The sequence below is a fragment of the Podarcis vaucheri genome, assembly GCF_965113315.1.
Source record: "Podarcis vaucheri genome assembly, chromosome: 16".
Lineage (NCBI taxonomy): Eukaryota > Metazoa > Chordata > Lepidosauria > Squamata > Lacertidae > Podarcis > Podarcis vaucheri.
In genome coordinates, this window is record NC_138754.1 from 14,046,316 (window position 1) to 14,066,159 (window position 19,844).

At 48.5% G+C, this 19,844-nt stretch overlaps 1 protein-coding gene across 1 annotated transcript; it reads left to right on the forward strand.

Moving 5' to 3' along the window:
- The first annotated feature begins 2,606 nt into the window (after positions 1-2,606).
- On the forward strand, positions 2,607-18,225 carry CFAP45 (cilia and flagella associated protein 45). The gene is made up of 12 exons (XM_082202767.1): positions 2,607-2,711; positions 4,006-4,137; positions 5,736-5,869; positions 6,971-7,115; positions 9,067-9,237; positions 10,684-10,862; positions 11,956-12,085; positions 13,696-13,842; positions 14,106-14,219; positions 15,085-15,278; positions 16,602-16,826; positions 18,042-18,225. Exons 1-12 carry the CDS (start codon positions 2,709-2,711, stop codon positions 18,109-18,111), a joined length of 1,644 nt encoding a protein of 547 aa, XP_082058893.1. The 5' UTR covers positions 2,607-2,708; the 3' UTR covers positions 18,112-18,225.
- Positions 18,226-19,844: the final 1,619 nt, after the last annotated feature.

The following is a 19,844-nucleotide window of genomic DNA, read 5'->3' on the forward strand; positions in this document are numbered from 1 at the left end:
CCGCGGATGCCTCCTTCAGCTCCTGGGGAACGGCAGCTGTGAGCCACTGCTGTGAGAACCCAAGAGGAATGTGGCAGGCAGCTGTGCCAGACAAGGCTGCTATGGTTTCATAATCTCTCAACTATCCTTTGCGCTCAATTGTGTTGTTGCCGTAGCTAGAGAGTTGCACCCCCCCCCCTCTCACTTCTGATTTCTTTTCTAACCGCTCCTTGCAGCTTCACAATGGAGAGGCCTGACCCTAGGAGGGCGGGAAGCAGGGAAGCGGGTGGTGGCATAACTGATTTGTTTGGCAGGGCTCCCAAAAACAGTGTTCAGTAGTAGCAGGCCAGGGGGGCTACCTCTGTCTAGCTTTTGTGGCGGATTCGGCCAGCAGCCTCTCCCTCTCCTGGCTAGCTGGGCACTGTGCCACGTGCATAGCAATGGTCAGGACTGTGGCAAGAACAAGCTGGGCCGTACGTTTTAAAAAAATGATGTAAAAAATAAACTTTCTGTGACCTCATTGAACTCTCAATTGAAGTCGCTTAAGAAACAAAAAGCCCTGCTTTCTTTTTCAGCTTTCAGGCCTACCCTGCAGTTTTCTAACCAGTTCGGTGTTGCTGTTCTCGTCGTTCCGATTCCATTAGACTGCTGCAGTTTGGATCCTAGTCAACTCAGTACATAACACAGGGTTTGCCAACCCGCCACCCATGGGTGCCAAGCGGCTCTCCAGCTACCCACACTGCCTTCAGAAACTGCTGAACATGTCAGGAAAGGGTCCAGACGGTTGCAGTGGGGATGGAGGATATTACCATTGCTCCTCACCCCCCAGCAGCTGTTCACCAAACCCTCATTCAGCAGTTTCATGCATTCCAACTTCCTGGCAATGGACATGCTTAGGAAAACTTAGTAAGGCTACCTCGGTGATTTGACAGCGCTGGTCTACATGGTGAGCGGGGGGTTGGAATATTTTGACAGGTAGAGGAAGAGTTTGACCAAACTGCGGGAGGCAGTGGAAGACAGAAGTGCCTGGCGTGCTCTGGTCCAGGGGGTCACGAAGAGTCGGACACGACTAAACAACAACAGAGGAAGAATAATATCCTTCATACACACACCTTTTCCCCTCCCCAAAAGTTTTCAGTATGTGCTCTTAAAAAGTACTGCACAGTGGTACCTCGGGTTAAGCACTTAATTCGTTCCAGAGGTCCGTTCTTAACCTGAAACTGTTCTTAACCTGAAGCACCACTTTAGCTAATGGGGCCTCCTGCTGCTGCCGCGCTGCCGGAGCACGATTACTGTTCTCATCCTGAAGCAAAGTGCTTAACCTGAAGCACTATTTCTGGGTTAGCGGAGTCTGTAACCTGAAGCGTATGTAACCTGAGGTACCACTGTACTGCAAAGATATTTGTGTCAGGTTGTGGTGTCCATGTGCCACCTTGTGGCCACTGCATATGGGAGCAGGAGAATAATAATTGGTATAGGGTTTTTAGAGTTCGAAAGCCCGTCACATGCATTGACTAGTTATCCTGTAAGGTAGGGAAACCTTTTGGGGGCTGGGGGCCATGTTACCCTGGTGGAAAGCTGGCAGGGGCCACATTCCGTATGTGAATGAGGCCACACGCACAGACTGAAAACACAGAGACTTAGCGTAGCCTGCATACACACCATGCATTTAAAGCACTACCACCCCAGCAAGAATAATGGGAAATGTAATTTACCCCTCAAACGACTGTATTATTAATGGATTACTATTTTAATGTTCTGTTATTTTATTTTATTTATTGAATTTATAAACCACCCTGTACCCGGTATTATTAGCACAATAAGTAAGCATTCGGCATTGTCAGTGTATTTTTATTATTTCATATTTCATATTTATTTCCTGTATAAGTATAGACAGTGTTTTTTCTGGGGGGTACACAGGGGTACGCATACCCCTAAACATTTGGTGAATCTAAGTTTGGCCTCATTGAGAGGCAGTATTTCAATGTGAGTAGGAAAATGAGAGTACCACTAAACATTTTTTTTAGAAAAGTACTGAGTATAGTTATAGATATCATGCCATCCCAAAGGCTCTGCACAACACACAAGGCCCACTACATATGGCATGGGCATCTCTAACTGGCCTCTAGGCGTCGCTGGACTCCCATCATATCTGGCAAATGGCCTTGCTGGCTTGGGTATGATGGGAATTGGAGTCCCGCAATTCCCTTCCTACTCCACAGCATATTTCTGCTGACCCTTCTTTAGGAAAAGTCGAAGATCAAGGACACCGCCGGCAGGCAGCGTCCGCAAGCGCCACCTCCGCAGTGCCACAGGGCCAGGGCCCGCTTTGCCGGCAGAAGGTCCCGGGTTCAAATCCCCGATGGGGCAGCTCCGGGCAGGACAGGGAATGTGAGCCTGCAGAGCAGCTGCCAGTCCGTGCGGACAATGCTGAGGTAAATGACGGGTCTGATTCAGGGGTAAGTCGTTTTCCTCGTTAAGTAGGTACATTGCATTAAGTAAAACGACCCCTGGGAAAAGCCCCCCCCCCCGCTCAGTCGGGGCTGACTTCTGAGCAGGCGCTCGTGACGTCACTTCCCCGCCCCGGGGAACCCCGCGCTCCTCCCTTGACTACGTTCCCGTTGCCAAGGTGAGACGTGGCGGGCAGGGGAAGGAGGAGGGTTCGGCTGTTTCCATGGCGACGGGTAAACAGGAGGCGGAGCTTCCCGGAGCCGGCAGCGGAGGGCGAGATGGTGAGCGCGGGGCTGAATTTGACCCAAAAAGGGTGCCGGGGCACTCGGAAGCCCTGAAGCCCCCTAAGGTTATGTCAGCGTGGCTACTTCATCGGGAGGCGGAGGGGGGAGATGCCTGTTGCTCTAGAGAAGCCTCGTTGGAGGGGTTTTAAAATACTTTTATTAAAACTAGTTTAGTCACACAGCAAATGATGCAACAGCAGTGTCCTGGCTGATTAAGCAAGTTTAACTGGGTTTTTAAAAAAATAAAAAACCCCAGTTGAAATGGTTTTTATGAATATAGAAATATATCTCACATTTAAGCAAACGAATATACTTGTTTAGGTGTCTGCAGAGGGTATATCCTTTTACTGTTTTTCCAAGACATTTGCTTTTATTTTCCATGCTGTTTTTAACTGGTTTGATTGTGTTGTGTACATCACCTTGAGACGTATAGGTGGAAGGCAATACATTAAACATCATCATCATCAAGTGATAAATAAATAAATTTAAAAATCTAAGTGACTAGCCAGACGGGCTGTGGCTCTGCCCTCCACAGTTGGAGGCAATTATTATCATTAGTAGTAGTAGTAGTAGTAGTAGTAGTACTATACTGCCCTTCATCCAAAGATCAGAGAGCAGTTCACAACATAAAAAATATAAAATGAGAAGACAAAATCAAGTACATGATAAAAACAAAAACAAAAATTCCCCCCTTCCACAACACATTTAAAAGGGCATCGGATGTCCATCAGCCAGAGGCCTGGTTGAAGAGTGCCTAAAAGTATGTTATGAAGATGCCAGGCGAGCCTCCCTGGGGAGAACATTCCACAAATGGGGAGCCACCACAGAAAAGGCCCGTTCTTGTGTTGCCGCCCTCTGGATCTCTTGTGGAAGAGGCGCATGAAAAAGGGCCTCAGATTATGTCTGTGGGCCTGGGTCGATTCATATGGGGAGAGTCGATCCTTGAGGCATTGTGGTCCTGAGCTGTTTAAGGTCAAAACCAGCACTTTGAATTGGGCTCAATTCAATGCAGTCAGGCCAGGCTCAGTGTAATATGCTTAAACCATCTTACCCCCGTGAGCAACCTGGCTGCCAAATTCTGCACCAGCTGAAGTTTCCGAACCATCTTCAGAGGCAGCCCTACGTTTTTGGCCAGCTAAATTCAGTTTAGGATCTCGCAGCTTGTTTCTTAAGAATGATCTTTCTGAATGGGAAAGGCCTGCAAATCATCACACACAAATCCCTTGCATCTTTCCTTTCAGCTCCCCATCATGTATAGCTCCAAAATTCTGCCTCTCTTTCCTTCCTGCAGCCGGGCAGTGTATGCTCCTTGGGTGCTACCTCCACCAGCTCCTCGGGCCGGTCCCGCTCGCGCTCCCACACCCGCTACAGAACCAAGGCTGCCAGCTCAGAAGTGGATGAGAGCCTCTTTGGGCTTGCCAAGGTGAGGATGGAGGGGAGCAGTGGCTGCTTTGGGCTAAGAGCATCGGCCTGGCATGCAGAAGGTCCCAGACCTTCAATCCCTGACACCTCCATTTAGGGCTGGGAATACCCCAGCCTGAAACACTGGAAAGCTGCTGCCACTATACTGAACTAATGGTCTGACTCAGTAGAAGGCAGATTCCGATGTTCCTCTTTAAATCAGACCTGTGTTTAGAACCAGAAGGACTGAAATAACACTTTATTTTTAGAGGAAAACAATAAAGCACCTGTTTAGCCTGCAGATGCTCTAGGTTTAATCTCCAGAATCTCTGGAGCTGCTTCCAATCTGTGTAGACCAGGTGTTATGTACTGAGTTGAATAGGATCCAAAATGCAGCAGTCTGATTGGTCCTAGAACAATAGGATTCAGAATGCAGCAGTCTGGTCCTAGGACAATGCAGCAGTATGATTGTTCTGCAGGAGCCACCCAATCCAGCTCCAGATAGAAGTGAATCCACAACCTGATTGGCCTACAGGAGAAGTCCGGAATTAGCCAATCACGTGCGGCCCATTGTGTAAATAATGTATATAAAGCAGATACTTTGAGGGGACTTCCATTCCTCCTCACCACTATGAGCTGAATAAAGAGCATGAAATCCACTCTCGACTCTGAGTATATTTCACCAGGGATAGCCAATGTGTTGCTCCTCAGAGGTTGCTGGACAACAGCTTCCATCATCCCTCACTACTGGCCATGTTGGCTGGGGCTGGTGGGAATTGTAGGCCAAGACGTACAGAAGGCACCGTGTTGTTTACTGCTAATGTAGATAATTCTGAGCTAATTCTAATTCTGACCAATGGTCCGACTTGTTAAAAGACAGCTTCTTTTTTCTCTGCAAAATCTCTCCTTTTTAAAATCCCGAATGATGCTCTTCTTGCTCTGAAATCTCCCCTAGCAGGTTAAGCAAAACAACCTTGTATAAAACAGTAGCAATCAGCCATAGAAAAGGGAGCAGTGCCAACACAAAATGGGAACAGTAGCATACAAAACATCACAATGGTTCATATCCAGTGTTGGCACTACTCAGAGTAGCATTGAAATTAATGGGCAACACTAGCTTAGTACCATCAATTTCAGTAGGTCTACTCTGAGTGGAACGAACAGTGAGTTGTATTCAACTGAATCCTACTCAAAGTAGACCCACTGAAATTAATGAACCTAAGTTAGATATGTCCCTTAACTCCAGCAAGTCTACTCTGAGGAGGACAAACACTTGAATGTACCTGTATCCAATATTTACTGGAGGATTTTGAGAAATATGATCTAGCTATTGGGGTTTTCTGTATTTTCATGTGTGGAATCTGCCTTGTGGTTACCCTGAAGGTGGCTTATAAATATTTTAAATAAAATCAAATAAAGGAAGACTTGATGGTTGGTTTGCTCACGATGGAAGGAACTCAGTGGCTGCTAAAAGGTTCATCCATATCTCGGCTTTTAAGATGGATTACGATTGTCCAAGCACCGCCAGAAGAGGGAAGCCAAAGCGGGAGGGAGAGGGAGGCTGGTAGCATTCCTGCCAAGCATCCGTGAACATTTCTGATGCCACCTTCCTTCTTGCAGAATGTTAACCTGTCCCGCACTGGCAGCCCCATCGTGGTGCTTCGAGATGTGGACTCGGCCAGGAAGTCCCTGGGCTGGGGCCACAAGCCGGAGACGATCCGTCTCATCACTCGGGACCTCATCCGGGACCTCATGTAAGCTCTCTAGAACTAGGGCTAGGCACTCCCCTCCACAGTTGAAGGCAATGCCCCTCTGAACGGCGGTTTCCGGGAATTCACTAAATATCACATGGGGTGCCGTCTCTACTATCTTTCCAGTACCTGCTGAAGACCTTCCTCTTCCAATAAGCCTTTGATGTTGAGTTCTTCCCCAGCCTGCATCTGTATTGGAATCATTTTAACAATCTTTTTTTGAAAGACATTTTATCACCTGTTCTTTGCTGCCCTGGGATCCTTTGGGAGGAAGGGTGGGATATACCTTGTATAAACAAATACACTGGAAGGGTGGAAGGCAGTGAGATCAGCAGCGGGTGGAGCCAGAGTTAATAATAGGCAGAGCCGCTCCCTGATTGGTTGTAAGTCAGACAGGTAGGGACCGGCTGAGAGCAGATAGGTTGGTGGGGCAGTGCCCTTTGGCCCTAACGGACCAGCCTTCAGCGGCACAAAGCAGGGCCCGTGAGGGATGTGGCACAGAGGGTGGCTCTTCTCTGTCCCCCAGGACCTGAGGTTCTTTGTTAGGAAATGTTTGGGTAGGTTTCCAGGCGTACCTGAAGGAGTGTCTCCACCCCCATCGTTCAGCCTGGACACTGAGGTCCAGCTCCGAGGGCCTTCTGGCGGTTCCCTCACTGCGAGAAGTGAAGTTACAGGGAACCAGGCAGAGGGCCTTCTCGGTGGTGGCACCCTCCCTGTGGAACACCCTCCCATCAGATGTCAAGGAAATAAAGAATTATATGACCTTCGGTAGACATCTGAAGGCACTCTTGTATCAGGAAGTTTTTAACGTCTGATGTTCTGTTGTGTCTTTGTATATTCTGTTGGAATCTGCCCGGAGTGGCTGGGGCAGCCCAGTAAGATGGGCAGGGTACAAATATTATTGTTGTTGTTGACCAAAGGGTGCTTGGGGTGAGGCTAAGAGCTCCTCCCCCTTTCCCTTTTTTAAAATGAAAGATGAAATTATTCTCCCGGTATCAGATTTGGCGATTCTGTGGAATCCTGGCCTAGTCCAGCTTGCGATCACCCTTCCAAATGGAGAGATGAAATCACCATCTTCTTCCTTTCTCTCTCTCACATGCCCAGTGTGCCCAAACTCGACCCGTCTGGAGAGTCCCTGATCATAAGCCCCGAGGACTTCCAGCGCATCAAAGACTCGTCCCGTGTCTTCACCAAGGAGGAGCGCGAAGCTCAGAAAGCAGCCCTCAAGGCAGAGCGAGAAGCCACCATCGTACGTAAGGCTGTCCTTGTCATGGCAGAGAATGTTGTTGTTTTTAAATTGCATTTATCTCCTGCCTTTCTTCTAGGGAGCTCAGGACAGTACACGTTAAGCTCCCCGTTTCATTCTCACAACACTGCTTAGAGGTTTCGTTGCAATCAAGCGGTATATAAATTTTGTTAAATAAATAAATTGAAAGTCCTGCAAAGCAGATAAGGCTATGTGTGTTAGAGAGCGACTGACCCAAGTGCACTCCGTAAAGCTTCCCGGCTGAGTTAAGATTTGAACCTGGATCTCCTCAGCGCTCTGAACCATTTTACCATGCTGCTTCTGCCCCCAGAGCAAACACATCTGCCCCCTTAATGCAGCTGTTCCAGTCCTGGCCTCAGATAATCATCCGACAGTCTTCTGTAACAAATCAGCAGCGACATTCTATGCTCCCTCAAAGTTCTGAACAGTCTCTGGGGGGCAGTCCCACAAAGGTTTACTGCAGTAGTCTAATTAGGAAGTCACCGGTGCACGGGGGTCACTGGCCAGGTCTCTTGGTTGTCTCCACTGTTGGTCCTACTTAGAGTAGGCCCACTGAAATTCATCAGCAGGAGTACCTTGGGTCCATCAATATCAATGGATCCACTCTTAAGTGGAATGTAGGTAGATATTGCAGATGTAACTGAGATACCAGCCAAAGTAGATTTGACTTATTTGTTAATTAAAAACATTCATCGCTTTTTACAAAAGGGACTCAGAGCACCTTACAAAGGTTTAAAATGCAAAAATGTCATGCATATAAACAGAGGAGGTCTACATCATAGGGAAAGCCTTTTCCCAGCCGGAAATCTCAGGTAGGCACCATTGCCATTCTAAGAGAACTAGGGAGGCATTCATGGTGAGTTCTGGCACCTCTTTTTCTTGGAAAAACAGCATCGCTAAAAGTCTTCATCCACTGAAAACATAGCAAAGAAATACACATATCCTTCCCCCACCATACTAAAGGATGGATACTGGGATAGGATAATAAATAAATAAATGAATAAATCTCTATTTAAAAACCAAAAGCCCGGAAGAACAAAAAAATGTCCTTGAGAGCTAAAACGTTGCTGATTCCTCTTTTTATTTGTGGCATAAAACAAAGACATGAGAAATGACGATGTTTGCGATTACTTTGTAAGCCACCCTGGAAAGATTTTATTGACAGGCAGTATATAAATCTTTAAGCCATGCGGGTGGAACTTCCAGGCTGTGGTCCAGTCTTCGCCTTCCAGGGGGTCCAGTTTGGCCAGCAAGGCTGTTTCTCTCAAACCATGCCCATCTGTCGATCACCTGACATCACTGGTGATGTCAGTTGATTGACAGGTGGGCCTGGGGGTTCAGTACTTCCAGGCGCTGTCTTGCTAGCACATTCCCTGTGGAACCATGATGATACCAGAGGATTGGCGAGTGGGTAGCCCCTCCCACCTGTCAAAGTTGGGTGGGAGGAGATATAGTCCTGGCCCACGCAGCCCCCCCCCCCGTGTTAACCTAAGTAAGTAAGTAAATAAAGAGAGAACCATTTACAGTGGTGCCTCGCAAGACGAAATTAATTCGTTCCGCGAGTTTTTTTGTCTAGCGGATTTTTCGTCTTGCGAAGCACGGTGTCGGAAAAGTTTCGGAAAAGCTTCAAAAATCACCAAAAACCTCAAAAAAGGCTACCGAAGTCAAGTCGCAACTGTATTAACGGTGTTAAGAAAAAGGAAACAAACTTGCAAAAAACACAAGACGTTTTCGTCTTGCCAAGCAAGCCCATAGGGAAATTCGTCTTGCGAAGCAGCTCAAAAACCGCAAAACCCTTTCGTCTAGCGAGTTTTCCGTCTTGCGAGGCATTCGTCTTGCGGGGCACCATTGTACAGCCCCAGAGTGGCCTGCCCCACCCTGGGTGGCAAGATGCACCCTGTCTGCTTCTCCCTCTCATCTTCCCTTCCCCCAGGTTGCCGTGAATGAGCGGAAGAAATCCATGAAGCTAAAGGAGATCTTGCGGAAGAAGAATGAAAAGCTGAACGACCTGGAAGAGGAGGCCAGGGAGAGGGCCCAGTACCTGCTGCAGCGAGCCACCAACATGCGCATGGAGCAGGAAGATGAGATCAAATCTCTTGGCGAGGTGAGGGAGCGAGAAGTGGCGGTTCCCCTTAGGGCAGCCTCATATTTATTTTGTTTTATTTTTAAACTTTTATTTATACTTTTCAGGTTTATACATTTCATTAATTTACAATCATTTTAACGTTTCAAAGCTTGACTACCTTCCCCCTCTTTCTGCGGTTCCTTAAATTTATTTTCAAATACCTTCTGCATATCCAAGTTCATTCAATTTGCTCATTTAATTATCTACTTTAAAAATATACTCTTATCAAACTGCAGGTTGTTACAATAATCCTGCCAATGTTTTTATCCGTTTGCAATTTATCTGTAAATATTCAATAAACCATTTCCATTCTTTTATATAAAAAAGTTTGTTATCTTGATTTCTTATGCTTTTCCGGTAAGTTTTGCCATTTCTGCATATTCCCATAAGTTTTTGTATCCATTCTTCCTTTGCTGAGACTTCTGCTTCTTTCCATTTTGGGGGCGAGTAGCATTCTTGCTGCTGCTGCTGCTGTAGTAAGGTAAAAGGTAAAGGGACCCCTGACCATTAGGTCCAACCGTGGCCGACTCTGGGGTTGCGGCGCTCATCTCGCTTTATTGGCCGAGGGAGCCGGCGTACAGCTTCCGGGTCATGTGGCCAGCATGACTAAGCTGCTTCTGGCGAACCAGAGCAGCGCACGGAAACGCCATTTACCTTCCTGCCGGAGCGGTACCTATTTATCTACTTGCACTTTTGAGGTGCTTTCGAACTGCTAGGTTGGCAGGAGCAGGGACCGAGCAACGGGCGCTCACCCCGTCGCGGGGATTCAAACCACCGACCTTCTGATCAGCAAGTCCTAGGCTCTGTGGTTTAACCCACAGCGCCACCCACGTCCCTGCTGCTGCAGCAGCATACATAAATGAATTTCTATACAATTTAGGTAGCTTCGTCCCTATAATTCCCAAAAGAAAAGCAGCCTCCTATTTCACATCTCTCCTTGTTGGCACAGGGGGACAGGAATGCCATATAGGGGAGTGAAGCAGAGGCATATGGGGCACCTCTGCCCCTCCTTCATGGAAGAAAGGGCTGCCAGTGTCTAGCAGCCATTATGACTATGTTCTACTTCCCACAGGAAGTAGTGCTTGTCTGCCACCGGATGCAGTGATGGCCACCAACTAGGATGGCTTCAACTTGGATGGAGGACTGGGCAAATTCATGGAGGCTGTCGATAGCTACTAGCCAGAACAGCTATATTCTGCCTCTGCTGCCTGCAGCTGCATATTGGTTGCTGGTAATTGCAGGTGGAGAGAATACTGTTGCGCTCAGGTTCTCTTCCAAGAGTGGATTTATTTAACCGCTGGCTTCTGCACCTTCCAAGGTGGAACTGCTGGGATCTGGGCAAAAAGAGGGCTGGAGCTCAGCTCCAGATGAAGCCCCGCATGTTCATTTCGGCCCACGGCAGCAGCTCCCTTCCGCTCTTTGCAGATCATCCTGGAGGCCAAATGCCACGCCATCCGCGATGCCCAGATCCTGGAGAAGAAGCAGATTGAGAAGGAGATGAACGAGGAGGAGATGCGGCTGGCCAAGATGATGGAGGCGGAGAGGCAGAAGGTCGGCATGATGCAGGATGAGCTGGAACGGAAGAGGAAGGAGGAGAAGTACAGGTGAGAGCCCAGACTTCTGTGCGGCTTCTGGCCAAGGGGTTTCGTTGTAGCTCAGTGGTGGAGCATCATTGCAGTGTTGCCTTCCCTGCACCGCAGGTACAATATGCATGTGTGCAGCAGCGTGAGTTAAAAGGGGCGCACCCCTGGAGAATCAGAGCCTCCCTCTCAAACTGTATAAGAGGCCACTGAGCTGTGAGTCAGGAAGTCCCTGATTTGGGTCTCCCCTCTGCTGTGAAGTTGCTACGTGGCCTTAGGCACAAGCGACGCTGACACAAAACCCCACACATACATGAAGTAAAATAGAAACATTGCCACCCGACCCCCACTCCCAACTCACGATTTCTCCCTCCACTTCTTTCCCCCTTTTTCTTCCTAATGTAAGACTAATGTCTCAACAAATGAAACTGATCCTTAGAAAATGTAACTTGAAAAAAGAGACATTGCACATACTTTTGTAAACCAAGAAATCTTTAATAAAAATAATAAGTAAATAAATAAAGGAGACCTTCTTCTCTAAAGACACTGGTCTGAAAGTTGTCTGCAGTGTCACCATATATAGAAGAAGGTTCCTTTAAGCCTGCAATCCCTCTAACAATCAGAATCAGAGTCAATTGAGATGTGGGGCAATCTCACTGGCATGAAATGCCACCTAAGAAGAAATTTAGTGAGGTCTCTCTTATCCTGGCAGAGACAGATTTCAAAGGTTTCTTTGTGCACAAACAGTTCCATTGCAGGTTGATAATGTCATATCCAAGGTCAGAGGGTCTTACCACTCAAAATATTGCCACCCTCAGCTTCTATCCGTGACCTACACAATAAGGAAACAAAATTGAAGGAACAAAATAAGGAAACAATTGAAAGAACTTTAACAAAGGTTCCTTCAGTTGTGGCCAAATTTTTGCATACCTGGGAAATCGTATCTGGCTTCAACAAGAAATATGTCAACAGATTAACGTGATACCACAACTACCTAAGATTGGGAACCTTGGCCACAATTGGTTCCCTGCACAGAGGAATACCATTCATTAGGCCTCTCTGTGCCGTCAGAACCCATTTGCTCCAAAGGAAAATTCCTCCTTCACCTGATTCTCAGGGGGAAGCGTCTCCTCCTCGAGCAGATACAGAAGAACGAAGAGATGCGTTCCGTGAAGTCCGAGCAGCGAGACCAAGAGGCACAGGAGATGCTGGAGTACCTGGAGAGGCTGCAGTTTGAAGACGAGAGGGTAAGGGGGCAGGACCATAGCTGAGGGGCAGAGCACCTGCCCCGAATGCAGAAGACCCGCAGTTCGGTCCCCAGCAGCACCTCCAGTTTACCAAAAGGATCAGTCAGCACAGAAAAGTGAGATTATTTCTGTCTGAGATCCTGGAAAGCTGCTGCGAGTCTGAGCAAACAACGTTGAACTAGCTGGACAAAGAGCTTGGGACGGGGCAGCAGTCCTTTTGGTAAGAACTGAGGAGTTACACATTTGGAGGAGGCCATAGGTCAGTGGTAGAGCACCTGCTTTGCATGCAGAAGGTCCCAGCTCTCCAGGTAGGGATAGGAATGCCCTCTGCCCCAAACCCTGGAGAACAGAAGTGCCAGCTTCTCCATACGACTGAGGGGGCACAACATGCAAAATGTTTCCCAGTAGGCAGTGGCGTAGCGTGGGGGGTGCCAGGGGTGCCGGCCGCACCGGGCGCAACATTTGGGGGGCGCGTTTGGCCGGCCCTCCTCGAGGAAGCAGGAACCCCACTGTCCTCGGACCTCCTCCGAAGCCTGGCAGTGGGGCGGAGAGACCTTCTCCCCGCGCCAGCCTTCGGATGGCTGTCCTGAAGACTTGTGGTGGGAGCAGTGGCGTAGCGTGGGGGGTGCAGGGGGGTCTGCCGCACCTGGCGCAACATGGGGGGGGGCGCGCGGAAGAGACTCCAGTGCTAAAATCCACGGGTTAGGGGGCACAAATTACTTGCCTTGCCCCGGGTGCTGAGAACCCACGCTACGCCACTGCCAGTAGGTTTCCTAGCACAATTCAAAGGCCCTAAACGGCCTCAGCCCAGTATACCTGAAGGAGCACCTCCACCCCCTTCGTTCTGCCCGGACACTACACTGAGGTCCAGCGGCAAGGGCTTTCTGGTGGTTTCATCACTACGAGATGTGAGGTTACAGGGAACCACTGGCCTTATCGGCAGTGGTGCCGGCCCTGTAGAATGCCCTCCCATCAGATGTCAAGGAAATAAAAAGTGACTATTAGAAGACATCTGAAGGTAGCCCTGTTCAGGGAAGTTTTTAATGGTTGATGTTTTATCGTGTTTTTATTATTCTGTTGGGAGCCACCCAGAGTGGCTGGGGAAACCCAGCCAGATGGGTGGGGTATAAATAAATTATTATTATTATTATTATTATTATTATTATTATCCTGACATTGTGTGCTGGGCCCTCTGAATATTGAGGGCCTATATTGCCTCAGCCCCCAGGAGCAGGTGCCTTTGCAGAAGAGCAACAGTGTAGACCACTCTTTCTCTACCTTGGGTCCCCAGATATTCTTGAACTACAACTCCCATCATCCCTGGCCACCCTGGTTAGGAATGGTGGGAGTTGTAGTCCAACGGCATCTCAGAACCCAAGCCTGAGAAGTCAGACCTCAGAAGCATGGGGAAACCACCAAAAGTGCCTCAGTCAGAAGATCTCTGTGACTGAGGAGACCAGAAGGAACCGGCGGTATTTCAGGCCCACGTTTTGTCCAACATTAGTCTTGCTCCAAGTAGACCCCTCAGGAATCACGGACGTGGCCTGACGTAGCTGGACCCAACCCACGGTTAACAAGGATGCTTAGCGACTCTTCCGGCTCTCCTCCAGGAAATGGAGCGCAGGAGGAGGGAGCAGCTGCGTTTGCAGGCCGAGATCAGGCGCGTCAACGACGAGAACGAGAAGCGCAAACAGGAAATGTTGGAGCAGGAGAAGATGGCCGACCGGCGGGTGCTGGAGTACCAGAGGAAGAAGATGGTATGTGGTGGTGGCAGGGCATGTGGGCAGGGAGAGGGCACCGCTGGGGAAGAAAAAGCGCCTGGGCAAATTTCAGGTACAGCGGAAAACCTTCCCAGAGGCAACTGCCTCGGCCTCCTCTTGGCTAGGGATGGGCTAGTCAGGCTGGGTCAGTTTCGCGTGTGTTCATAAGTCTGCTTGCACCAACCTGTGACTTTGTTTAAATATATATTCTTAAAACTTTGTGAAAATTTACATATTTTATTTTTTTTGTACCCCGCCAGGAACGGGAGGCCGAGTTTGAGGCTGAGCAGGAGAAAATCCGCCGGGAAAAGGAGATGGAGACTGCCCGGCTAAGGGCGCTGCAGGAGAAAGCCCAGGATCACCAAGCAGAGCAGGTGTGGCTCAGGGGTGCATTCTTAAAGCACGAAACGGGGCCAGGAGTGCAGGTCATAGAATTGTAGCGTTAGAAGGGACCCCCAAGGGTCATCCAATCTAACCCTCTGCGATGCAGAAATCTCAGCTTAAGCATCCGTGACAGATGGCCACCCAACCTCTGCTTAAAAACCTCCAAGGAAGGAGAGTCCACAACCGACCGAGGGAGTCTTTCCCACTGTTAAACAGCTCTTCCTGTCAGAAAGGTTTTCCGTATGTTTAGTCGGAATCTCCTTTGTTGTAACTTGAAGCCACTAGTTCGAGTCCTACCTTCCAGAGTAGGAGAAAACAAACTTGCTCCCTCTTCCACGTGACAGCACTTTAGAGATTTAAAGACGGCTATCGTATCTCCTCTCAGTCTCCTCCTTTCCAGGCTAAACTTCCCTAGCTCTTTCGATCAGTGAGTGGATAAAGTGGACAGCCCACAGTTAGACAATGCTGTTCATTTATTCACCTGTTTATTCTGAAGTATCGATACCAGTGGCAGCATGGTGGTTAGAGCAGAGGTGGGAATTCGGTTTGGCTGTTTGACAGTGGACTGCCTTGGAAGGTGGCAAACTCTCCTTCGCTGGAGCTTTTCAAACTTTTCAACTGGATGGCCAGTTGTCAGGGATTCTTTAGCTGTGATCCCTGCATTGCAGGGGGTTGGAATGGATGACCCTTGATTCTAACGATAACAATAATAAATAGTAATGTATTACCAGGGAAGCACAGTGCTCCTCTCCCTGTCTCCCTTCTGAAATAGGATAAGAGTCTCTCCCAGGCATCGCCACACACAGCACCTCACGGCCCAACCAACTCCCCCTGCTTCCCTTCCATCCCCTCCAGGACGCTCTGAGGGCCAAGCGTAACCAGGAGGCCACCGAGCGGGAGTGGCGCCGGAAGGAGAAGGACGCGGCACACAAGAAGGCCCAGACGGAAGCCATGCTGAAACAGAGCCGCTTGGAGCAGGTGGCCCACAAGGAGCACACCTTGGCTGTCCAGGTGCAGCGAGACCGGGCCGAGTTCGAGAGGATCGTCAGGTAGGGAAGCGGGCTGCTTGGCAATGCGTGGAAGGGCCGTGGCGCAGGGGTAGAGGCCCTGCTGTGACAGGATGCATGCAAAACAGACGCCTTTTGGAACAATAATTTTCCAAACCCATGAATACAATTCAAAGCTTTACTAACCAGAACTTCTTCAAAACAGGTGCAAGACAATCAATGATACACCCAGAAAGTTGTATAAAGCATATGCATATCCAAGCATGGGTTTATTCTTCTTCAAAATAGAACATAATTGCAATCAGAATGAAAACCAAAGCTCTGTTTCCCTCATAGCCTGCATTAGCCTGTATCCAGCTTAAGGCTATTTGGTCCTGGAGAGGCATCATTAGCACATCCTTTGTTCTCTGTGGCTTCCAGAGACTAACAGGCAACAAACACCCATCAAGATGGAGATTTTCAAGTAAATACGTTACTCACATGATCTAAGGTTAAACACTCACGTGAAAGAGCAGAGAACGCCAGCAGCTAATTATCAACCTGTTAGAGCTCAGAGAGCTTCAGTATGCTTCAATGGAATTTTTCAATATTAAACTCTTAGCAATATACATACAGGTATTTCTCTTTTTCAGTGTGCAATTAAACAATTATACTTTACAGGGTCTTTCTTGCTATAAGGCAGCTTCCTATATTCCTATTTGCAAGATTATCTTGTATAGTCATTGTGGACTGCCACAAGGCAGTGCTTGCATCACAAGCTTCCCCATTCCTGCTCTGGCCTTCTGCAGATGGTTGCACTGCAACACAGCCGGGGTCAGGATAGCAGCTCCCTCTTCCCGCAAGGTGCCTGAATCCTGCTGCCAGAATTTCCAGTTTTAAGACAGAGCTGGGGAATAGGATCCAGCCAGCAGGCAGGATCCTGACTTCCCTGCCCTCCTGAGGACCATTTTGACAGGTGGATGCAGCCTCCCACCTGCCAGTCACCTGACATCACAACGATGTCAGGTGAGCCAAAACGCAACAAAATTTACTGGTGGGCATGGTGGGGTACAAATAATAAAGCTATCGCTATTATTATGGCTCACACTGAACCTACAAAGAAACATCTTTTGCGCTGCCTCCTTCAATTCAGGCTTAAGATGGCAGGTATTAGACCGTAGCAATATCTGATTTTAAGATAAAATCACACACACTCAACACACATTCTCGAAATTTGCCCACCTCTGGAAATCAATGCAATCTTTTTCTCTCTTTTTTTGATGGGGGTGTTTGCCACATACTAACCCCTGCAATTGGCCGGGTTAAATGCTTCCAGACTTAGTCAAGCACACTCACTAACTCATGTTGTTGCCTCCCCTGCCCCAGAATCCAACAGGAACAGATTGAGAAGGAGCGGAAAGAGCACGAGAAGCGTGTGGCTCTTCAGCAGACCCACGCGGATGAGATCCGGCGCCAGGTGCGTGAGCATCAGCAGAAGCAGGTCCAGGAGCGCATCGCCATCTTCGAGGAGGGCAAGCGGCTCAAGGAAGAAGCCCGCCGGCGCAGCGAGCGCCTCAACGAGATCAAGCGCAAGAAGCTCGACGAGCTCCGGTGAGGCTGCGCGACGACCCCTGACTCCCCTGTGACCCATTGTCCACGTTTGCCAGGGATCTGAATCAGTTGCACTTTGCAAAGTCTGGTTTCCTCTGCTCAGCCTCCCCACCCCTGCTATGATTGCATCATGCACGAGGTGCAGTTTCAACCGTACGTGGTTGCAGGCAGGCTGGTTGAAATTGCTCAAGTTAAATCCTAAGCAAAGTGAAGGGCTTAAAAGCTCTTTTTGCACCTGGTCTGCCTGGGGTTACCCAAATAGCTTTTAAACCATGGATAGGCAAACTAAGGGATGCGGGTGGTGCTGTGGGTTAAACCACAGAACCTAGGACTTGCTGATTAGAAGGTCGGCGGTTCGAATCCCCGTGACGGGGTGAGCTCCCGTTGTTCAGTCCCAGCTCCTGCCAACCTAGCAGTTCGAAAGCCCGTCAAAGTGCAAGTAGATAAATAGGTACCACTCTGGCGGAAAGGTAAACGGTGTTTCCATGTGCTGCTCTGATTCGCCAGAAGCAGCTTAGTCATGCTGGCCACATGACCCGGAAGCTGTCTGCGGGCAAACGCTGGCTCCCTCAGTCTATAGAGCGAGATGAGCGCGCAACCTCAGAGTCGGCCACGACTGGACCTAATGGTCAGGGGACCCTTTACCTTTACCTAGGCAAACTAAGGCCCGGGGGCCGGATGCGGCCCAATCGCCTTCTCAATCCAGCCCGCGGACGGTCCGGGAATCAGCATGTTTTTACATGAGTAGAATGTGTCCTGTTATTTAAAATGCATCTCTGGGTTATTTGTGGGGGATAGGAATTTGTTCATTTATTTATTTTTTTCAAAATATAGTCCGGCCTCCCACAAGGTGTGAGGGACAGTGGATCAGCCTCCTGCTGAAAAAGTTTGCTGACCCTTGTTAAACTATGTGCTTTGCTTGGTGGTCAGCTCCTGGGCTCTGGGAGTACAGGGACATCTCTGTCTCTTTGTCTCTCTATTTTTCTCCCCCACCCCCCGCCAAGCACATGAGCGGACCCATGGGTTTGGGTATACAGGATTTTCATGTATCCATGGAACACTTGGAACTGAACCTCCACGTAAGATTCAAATGTGCTACACAGGCAGCGACCGATTTACACTCCTCTGGTTGGCGTTCTTGCACAGCACTGACGCGAGGATGGACTGCGTGCCCTCTAGTGACCAGCGTTTCCTTCTTCTCTTTCTTCTTTGCAGTGCTGCTGGCCTCCCTGAGAAGTACTGTGCCCAGGTGGAGCGCAAGGCCTATGTCCAGTCAGTGCACTGAGTGGGGGAAGAACCTCCATCGCCCACAACACCTTGTAGACTGTCTACGTGTAGCCTAGATTTTCTATTTTCTTACTTTCCAAGAGTATTTTATGAATAGACCTATTTCTGGATACATCTGTGTGGATTTGTGTTTTGCTTTGTTTTATTTCCTCTCTTCCCTTTCAGGGCATGACCCAGAAGTTCACGGAGCCATTGGCCCCTTAATTAGGAAGGGTCAAATCTGTCATTGTCAGTTTCTAATCCCCCCACCCCAACCATGTAAGCGTATTTCTCCACATTCCCACCTCCGTTTGTGATTTATTTATTTTGTAGGGTGTTATCCAACTGAACCTCAGTTAGTCATGTTTATTAACTGCAATGGTTCTACTCTTAGTAGGACTAACGTTGACTACAGCCCAGGAAGTCCTCGTGAAAATTCATTGGCATTTTAATGCACTTTTCTCTTTTTGCATGCAATTTTGCCAAATACAGTGGTACCTCGGGTTAAGTACTTAATTCGTTCTGGAGGTCCGTTCTTAACCTGAAACTGTTCTTAACCTGAAGCACCACTTTAGCTAATGGGGCCTCCTGCTGCTGCCGGGCCGCCGGAGCACGATTTCTGTTCTCATCCTGAAGCAAAGTTCTTAACCCGAGGTACTATTTCTAGGCTAGCGGAGTCTGTAACCTGAAGCGTATGTAACCCGAGGTACCACTGTAAACACATTTTTTTGCAAAGTGATTTCCCCATATATAATGCATTGCTGCATATTATTTTTGCTAATATATGCACACTTTACCCTGGTATGTACATTTATCTGACATTATTCGGCTGGAGACGTGTGAGAAGTGTGAATTCTGAAAGTATTTCAGTTTCTGTATTGCAAATCTGGTTGGCTTTCCTTTAAATGCAAACTGCATCTGATTTCTCCCTCATTCTCATTCTTTATCCAGAGCTTGAATAAGAAACCCATAAAAGTTTATCACCCTTGCCCCAAAATTCCAGCCGCCTCCTCTGCAGCTGCATAGAAACACTGGCTAAGAGCATTTTAGCAGGTTGTTTAAAAATAGGTTCTACTAAGTAGGGAGCCTTTGTGGGATGACTTCCCTTCCTCTGTGCCAGGCACAGAAGCCAAGTGTGTTGGCTGAAGCAGAGAATGGATGGAGAGATCCACCCTCCTCACTCACCTCTTTACTTTGGCTTCCAAGCAACCATTGGAATCGGGGTTGGGGGGGGATTTTCTCACCTGAGAACCACATTTCCTCTTAGGGAACTTTCTAGGGGCCACATTTCTGGAGGGTGGGTCCGGAAGAAAAAATGGGTGGAGCATCATCTGTGACTAGCAGACAGTTGCATTTTTACACAGAAGTAAACCTACTGGCACACACACACCCCATCTACAAGGTTTCTGCTCGCATGTGGCTTTGTATATGTGTTGTGCTGGGTAATTAATTTGATTCATACCCAGAAATGGCAGGAGAGAGCTTGAGAGTTCTTGTGGCTCACAAGGAGACCCTCCCCTGAGCCCAAAAATGACGTCAGGCCAGAGGAAGCCCCGAAAAGACCAGAGGGCTTTGTTTAAGCTGCTCCGCCTCCCCGCCTAACAGCTGGTTTGCGGGGTAGCGCATCCTCCTGCCTCCTGCCAGCCCCAGAGCATCAATTCTAGTTGTGGATATTTTTGGATACAGTATTTTTGGTATGGATCAAAGAGGGCATTTAGAGGGTGCTCCCCACTTTTCACAATTTCAATTAAG

Bases quoted from the DNA above. Each gene is read 5' to 3' on its own strand.
- CFAP45 (XM_082202767.1), top strand. The intron at 5,870-6,970 runs GTAAGCTCTCTA...TCACATGCCCAG, and splicing joins GACCTCATCCGGGACCTCAT to TGTGCCCAAACTCGACCCGT. The intron at 9,238-10,683 runs GTGAGGGAGCGA...CGCTCTTTGCAG, and splicing joins AGATCAAATCTCTTGGCGAG to ATCATCCTGGAGGCCAAATG.